The sequence below is a fragment of the Canis lupus genome, chromosome 29 (assembly GCF_011100685.1).
Source record: "Canis lupus familiaris isolate Mischka breed German Shepherd chromosome 29, alternate assembly UU_Cfam_GSD_1.0, whole genome shotgun sequence".
NCBI classification, from domain to species: Eukaryota; Metazoa; Chordata; class Mammalia; order Carnivora; family Canidae; genus Canis; species Canis lupus.
The window spans coordinates 9,911,568-9,918,981 of NC_049250.1; the positions used below are offsets into that span (position 1 = coordinate 9,911,568).

At 45.8% G+C, this 7,414-nt stretch overlaps 1 protein-coding gene across 2 annotated transcripts in view; it reads right to left on the minus strand.

Moving 5' to 3' along the window:
- NSMAF (neutral sphingomyelinase activation associated factor) overlaps positions 1-5,687 on the minus strand; it is a 57,391-nt gene extending 51,704 nt beyond the window's left edge. For both annotated transcript variants that reach the window (XM_038579367.1, XM_038579366.1), the window contains exon 1: positions 5,555-5,687. In XM_038579367.1, the coding sequence (XP_038435295.1) occupies positions 5,555-5,613 (59 nt within the window). In that variant the 5' untranslated portion in view covers positions 5,614-5,687. The remainder of the gene's footprint in view (positions 1-5,554) is intronic.
- Between the last annotated feature and the right edge of the window lie 1,727 nt (positions 5,688-7,414).

Here is a 7,414-nt window from a genome sequence, read left to right on the forward strand (position 1 = left end):
ATCAAAATGTAAAAAAAAATGAAAAATTCCATATAATGCAAATACTTCAAAGAAATTTGATATATTAATATCAGAAAAAAAAACAGAAAAAATCATTACTAGAATCCTTGATAAAAGATTCAATTTTCTAAGAAGATAGCAATTTAAACTTACATAGACTCAATAACAACCCTTGAAAATATGATAGCAAAAATTGACAGAAATATAACTCAGGGACATCTGGGTGGCTCAGTGGTTGAGCATCTGCCTTTGGTCCAGGGCGTGGTCCCCAAGTCCCAGTATCGAGTCCCACATCAGGCTCCCTGCATGGAGCCTGTTTCTCCTCCCTCTGCCTATGTCTCTGCCTCTCTGTTTCTCATGAATAAATAAATAAAATCTTAAAAAAAAAAGAGAGAGAAATAGAAGTCAAAGTTTATATCACGAAGCATCTCCCAGTAACTGCTAAGTCACTCAGAAAAAAATTCATTAAGAAAAATGAAAGATCGAAACCCAACTGACAAGCTTAAAGTAACAGATATATAGATATTATACCAATATTAATATACATGTTTTCAACCTCACATCAATGTGTAAAAAATGACTACCATCTACGTCACAATAATTTCAAATAATCAGTATTAAATAGAATTTGACTAAACACAAATTTAAAAATAAAAAACAGGGGCACTTGGATGGCTCAGTCAGTTAAGCATCTGACTCTTGATCTCAGCTCAGATTTTGATCTCAGGGTCCTGAGTTCAAGCCCTATGCTGGGTTTATTAAGTGGTGTCCACTTAATAAAACAAAAAACAAAGAGGTAATTTTCAAAATTACTGAGTCATAAATGTACAGTCACAATTCTACATGTCTGATGAGTAAAAGATGAAATTGCAATGGTATTTAGAAAGACAAGCAATGTTTTCATTAAATGGCCAGACCCACTTTACATCACGTTAAAAAAATTTTTAAATAAAAACCATAGAGCAAACCCACTCAAAGTTTGTGGTTATTTTCTTGTGTCTTCTTAAATGGTAGCAATTTTGGAAGAAGCTAATTTCAGACAGCAATAGGGCATAAGGTAAGGTAAAGGCCTAAATAATGCAGTTTGGGTAAAGCCAATATAAATTCTAAGTTAATCAAAATATCTGCAACACTTATTTCTTCTCCCACTCTTTTTTGTTTTGTTTTTTGTTTTTATGTGAGAAAAATAAACCCTATTTCTGAGTCACAGGTAGATTTCCTTCAACTCTTCAGCATTCCTGTGGTTCTGCAGTTTATATTCATTTTCAACACCTGGCATATACCAATGAGACATTATAAGAATAGGATGGTCAGTCTTAGAAATAAAAGCATAAACAGGAGTATAGCAAAGCACTCTGCCCTCTCAACCAGTACTTTTAGTATGATAAATACAGAATCAATCGATAAAATATTAAATAAAAGACATTTAGTATCAGCCAAAAAATTTAGTATCAGCATAACCAAGAGAATCATATACACGTGGAATGTCTGAAAGCAAAGTTGAATTCTAAGAAGTGCCTGTAAATCATTAATGAAATATGTGTGCTCAACATAGAATTCATGATTACTAGTGTTTTATTCTGGGATGATAGCTTAAAAGTTACACCTAAGTAATTTGTTGTACAACATTACAGAGAGGAAAACTGGACTCTCTCCTGGAGGAGCATGCCTCAAGTATCTCAATTTCCAATCACTTAAGAAAAAAATAGCTATTCGTCCATCACACCACTCCTAGATGTGAAGACGAAAATTATTTAACAATTAGCCTACTCTTGAAATAGAAATGTCTTTTTTTAAAGATTCTATTTATTTATTTGACAGAGAGAGCACAAACAGGGGGAGCAGGAGAGGGAGAAGCAGGCTTCTCACTTAGCAGGGACACCCCCTCCCTCCTGCAGTGATGTGGGGCTCCACCCCAGGAGCTTGGGATCATGAGCCAAGCTGGAGGCACACACTTAACCAACTGAGCCACCCAGATGCCATGAAAATAGAAATATCTTAAATAGCAGCAGTTTGTAAAATATCCTTATCTGCAAACGCACTGTACACATTTGTTATTTCCAACATCATTTCTAAGATATGTGAGTTGTCTTTTAAACTTCTTCCCATTTATTTTCATTAACACCTACACAGTACATTTTTTTTTCTTTTTTTACACAGTAGATTTTTTAAAAGCCAGTAAAATCAATATAGTTTCTGGAATCTAAATCTTAACCAAGATACAACTGTACTTAACTTTAATGACCAAGCATCCCTTTGTTTTCAAATACTGAAAATTACCAAAGCATTTCTTTTTTGTTGTTGTTGTTGTTTTTTTATTTCTTTTTTGTTCGTTTGTTTTTCAAAGCATTTCTTTATAAACAGAAATATTACTAATAAGTGGTACCACCATACAGTTGTTCAAGCCAGAAACCTGAGAGGACTGCCATTTTGCGCAAATAAAAATACAGAACACCGACTTATTTCTGAATTTCAGATAAGTTACCAAAAAATTTAGTATTAAAAAAATTTAGTGTAAGTATGTACCAAATACTGCATGGGACATACTTGTACTAAAAGTTTTTCACTATTCATCTGAAAATCAAATTTAACTAGGCATCCTATATTTTATCTGACAAGTCTAGCTGGGATTCTCTCTATGATATCTTCTATATGAAATCCACCACACCAAGACCTGTCCATTCTACTTCCTAAAAACATCTAAAACCCATCCACCTTTCTTCATTTCTTCTGCCCCCATCTTGGTCTAAGCCACCAATCCAAAAACTCCCAATCAGACTCTCTGCTTCTTCTACCTTTATAGAAATATCACTTACACTAAATGCAGTAGTATCAGTTTAATACTAAAAGAAATAAAAGCTAACTTCAGGTTTCTCCTTTCCTGGGGTCATTACTTGGTAGTGGCAGAAATCTAAAATCTTGAAAACAGCATGAAACCAATGAACTCACAACTCTGAGGAGGTGAGGCCTTTTGTTGGGTCACCTCCGAAGCAGTCCCAAAGAAAGTTAACAGTTCTCTTAGGTATGACTGAGCCAATGATCTACATCAATCATTGTGCTAAATAGGTGTTTATTGCCACAAAGGGATGAGCCAGGAAAAATCTGTGCAGAAATAAAGCTGGTTTAAAATATTCTCATCTTTCAGAGTGCATTCATTCTTAGATTTACAGAGACTGGTTGGTTCTAGCCCACACCTGATTGTGAGACAGATTCCTTTCATCCAACTGGTATTCTTTAGACACCTTTTGGGTTAAAGTCGGCTTATCAGTCCAAGATTGCAAAGCCAGGGAGCAGAGCATTAAAAAATTGGGGCAGTGAGCAAGCAAGATTCAAATATATCCAAGATATGCGGCACCAACTTCTTCTGATTACTGATGCTCAGAACAGCTGCTGCCTCCTGACAGATGAATAAGTGTTTTGGTTGTGAGAGCTACAGTTATCTCCGTGCACTGCTAGCCTGTCACACTGATCAATAGATACCAACAAAGCAGATTATATGCTGAAACCTCAGTGCAGACTTCAAGATTTGTGTGACACTGCAGAGCTGCATAAACTAACTAAATGAAACAAAAATTACAGCTATCAAATTAACTGGCAGGTCTAAAGAAAACAGGTTTTCCTCTCTATCAAAGAGGCCACAGAATTGTTACAAATGATTCTTTGAGCACAGAACATGATGGCAATTCAAGTGTTTCTAAGTTCTCACAATGCAAATTTGCACATCCATCTATTTAGTACAGAATACCCCCAACTCTTAATGATGCTGGCACAGAACAAAGAAACTCAAGCTCCTTCATATGAAACAAGCCCTATAAACGAAGTCGGAAGAGCCTCTACAAGTGAGTTACTTTATTTAGGGTCCAGTTATTATTTATTATTAAAAGATAAACGTTTCGGGATCCCTGGGCAGCTCAGCAGTTGAGCTGCTGCCTTCTGCTCAGGGAGTGATCTCGAAGTTCCGGGATCGAATCTCACATTGGGCTCCCTGCATGGAGCCTGCTTCTCCCTCTGCCTATGTCTCTGTCTGCCTCTCTCTCTCTGCGTCTCTCATGAATAAATAAAATCTTTAAAAAAAAAAAAAAGATAAGCCTTTCTGTGGATAAAACATCACAAAACCAAAAATGTTTTTGAAAGCCATATCCAAGATATGCTTTTTTTTTTTTTTTGGATACATCTTGTCATCTTCTCTATGGTGGGGAATGAAATTTTAAACCATCGATGGCCTGGCCAGGCCAACATTAGAGATTAGAAAAGGACATGAGTGTCTGGATGAAAGCAGTCAAGTCACGTCTATAACACAAGTGTGGATGCTGCGAGGCCACACACAAGCCTTAAAGTCTCCAGCCTGTATTTCCACGTATAATCTGCTTTGCTGGTGTCCCCTATAGGGGCCAAGGGCAGGCTGCCCCAAAATGTGCCCCTTTGGCATATTATTTCAAATTAAAGTTACTTAATAGCCAGTGCAACGTCATTCAGACCCTCCCCTGCCCTCCTAAAAGCAGGAAACAAATGTCCCATGTGAGAAATACCCTCCCTGTGCCAAAAAATAAAAAGACATCTTTACCACCCGAGATAAGGACTTTAGAGCCAAGAAAGACAAACAGACCTTGTTGTTTTCTAATCTACTCCCTCAGCCTAAATTCCGCTTAGAATCCTACTAATTGAGGCTCCCAAACACCTGCTTTCTTTATCCTGTCGATTCCTCACACACATACTGTCTCCTTGTCCCAAAATGTATAAAAACTGCCTGCCTTGGCCATCTCGTTAGGTCTCTAATGCTGGGCCTCCGCACACGGGTAATAAAACTTCGGTTCTCTCCTCCTGTTCATCTATTTCATGTGAATTCAGTCCGGCTCTTAGACCTTCAAGGGTGAGGGAAGAGGTTTCTTCTCCTTCCCGCAGCGCCGATCACAGGTGACCTGCTCGCGGCGCCCCCGGATGACCTGCTCTCAGGGTCAAAATCCTCGTAAAACGATTCGTTCCCAGTCCCTTTCGGCACCGGCGAGTGGGCGAGTGAGGCGGCGGCGGCGGCGGCCTCCCCAGCGCCGAGTCAGGAAGTAGGGGCGGCGCTGCTCGGCCCCGTCCGGCCGCTGCTTCGCGGGACCCCGGGTCCGGCGCGGGCCGAGTGCGGGGGGGGCGGGGGCTGCGGAGTGCGGGGCCCCCCGGGCGGGCGCCGAGGACCGTGCGGACCGTGCGCCGCCGCCCCCGAGCGCGCCTGACGGCCGGACCCCGGCTTCCGGCAGAGCGAGGCCTCGGCGGCGGCGCGGCCCGACTCGGCCCGGCCCCGGCCCGGCCCCGCGGCCTTGGCTCCGCACAAGTTGGCGGCAAAGGGCGGGGGAGCGAGGCACCGCAGCCGCCCGGTGCAGGCGGGGCCGGGGCCGGGGCCGGGGCCGCGCGGGGGGAGGCCGCCGGCCCGCGCACCCCGCCCGCACCCTCCGCACCCCGCCGGGCCGCGGCCGCCGGGACCCGCCGAGCTCCGCCCGCGCTCGGCTCGCCCCGGCCCCCCCGGCCCCCCCGGTCCCCCCCCGGCCCCCGCGGCCCGGCCGGCGCTCACCTCTCCCTGGAGTAGAGCTGCAGCTGCCGCTCGCGCCGCTGCTTCCGGATAAACGCCATGGAGCGAGCGCAGCGCGGGCGCCGGGTCCGGCGGGACTGCGGACGCGGCCGGGGGCGGGCCCGGGGAGCCGCTGCGAGGTCCGCGCCGCGAGGGGGGCGCGGCTGCGGCGGCCCGACCGCCCCACGCTGCGCCCCGGGCCCGGCGTCGGCGCCGCGCTCAGCCGAGCGGGCGGGCGTGGGGACTCCCGCGGCGCCGTGACTCAGGCCCGGGCCGCCCGCCCGCGGCCCCCGCGGCCCCCGCGCCCACGGCCCCCGCGCCCGCGGCCCCCGCGCCCACGTGCCGCGCTCGGCCTCCGCCGGGCCTGGCGCCCTGCACCTCTGCCGAGCGCAACCCCCGGGCCGCACGACTCCTTCCTCTTTCTCCGAGGGCTCTCTTGAGACGGAGCTCCCGCGGCAAGCAGCCCCCCCATTTAGGGTGTGCCCTCGGGGGGTGGGGGGGATGGTCCCGCACACGCACCCCGGGGCCAGCCGCCCCACCCGACCCGAGCCTCCGGGTACCGCGCCCGCCCGCGCTGCCTTCCCGCGTCTAGGAATGTGCCCCTTCCCCACGTTCCCTACAAATGCAGTCATACATTGTGTAGCCTTTTATGTTTGGCTTCTTTCATTTAGCATAAATGTTTTTCAGGTTCATTCGTGTTTCGGTATTTCAGTCTTCTTTATGGCCCGAGACTATTCCAGTGCGTGGATATACCACGTTTTGTTGGTCCATTCGGCGCGTGGCTCGCATGAACAAGGCTGCTGGGAACACGGCTGTACAAGTCTTTGCACGCTCAGGTGTTTCCATTGCTACTGACTACATACCTAGGAGTGGAACTGCTGGGTCCTGTGGCAGCTCTGTGTTCAAATGTTGAGAAACTGCCAACCTGCCTTCCAGAGCGGCTGCACCTTTTACATTCCCAGCAGCTGTGTGTTAGGGTCCCAGTTTTTTCACATCCTTGCCAACACTTATGTCTGACTTTCGATGATAGCTCTCCTAGTGGGTGTGAGGGGTATCCCGCTGCCTTATGACTGACTCCTTAATATAGCCTGAATCTGAGCCTGTGGTTGTAAGGGGATTCCTAAATAATAAACTTCTGAATTACATATATGGTGACACTTATCTAATATTGCCTTACAGATCAGGTTTTGCAGAATAAGATTTTTAAAGGCTTCTATGTAAATGTGTATTTCAGCTCACTAAGATGCTGCAGGACCCTGAAGGGAAGATGGAAAGCCGAGATTAAAAGCCAAGATGGATCTTACTGAGTTTGATCCTAGCAGCATTGGAAAAATGATACCCATAAAGTGGGCACCTATTAGAACTGTGAAGCTGCATAAGTACCCTGTAACTTGTCTTAAGTCCCTTCCACGTGATTCTCACGTGCTGCACAGAACCTGTAACTGTAAAAACACGTCAGAGACATTAGCTCAGTGTACCGATAGGAAATTGTGCTTAATCGGAGTGCCAGGACAAGTGCACCAATGGTGAGATAGGATAACGAAAGTTGCAAGAGGTACAACATGATAGCTTTCTGTGTGAGAAATAATACAACACATGTTATGAATTCAGAAGAGAGGTATCACTTCGGCTGGAATAAGGCAAGAAAACAGCACTCAAGTTTTCTCCTTTTAAACGTTAAAGGGTAATGTGATTCTTTTTGGGTGGAGAGTGACAGTTTCTCCTTGACCAAACTTTAGCCAGGCCTCTTTGAACCTTCTTCTCAGCTAGGCCTCAACCGTGGCCTATAAAAACTACAGACTCCCGGCACAAATGATTTCGTCCACACTCTCCCCCACATTAAAAGACTTAAATCAACACTAA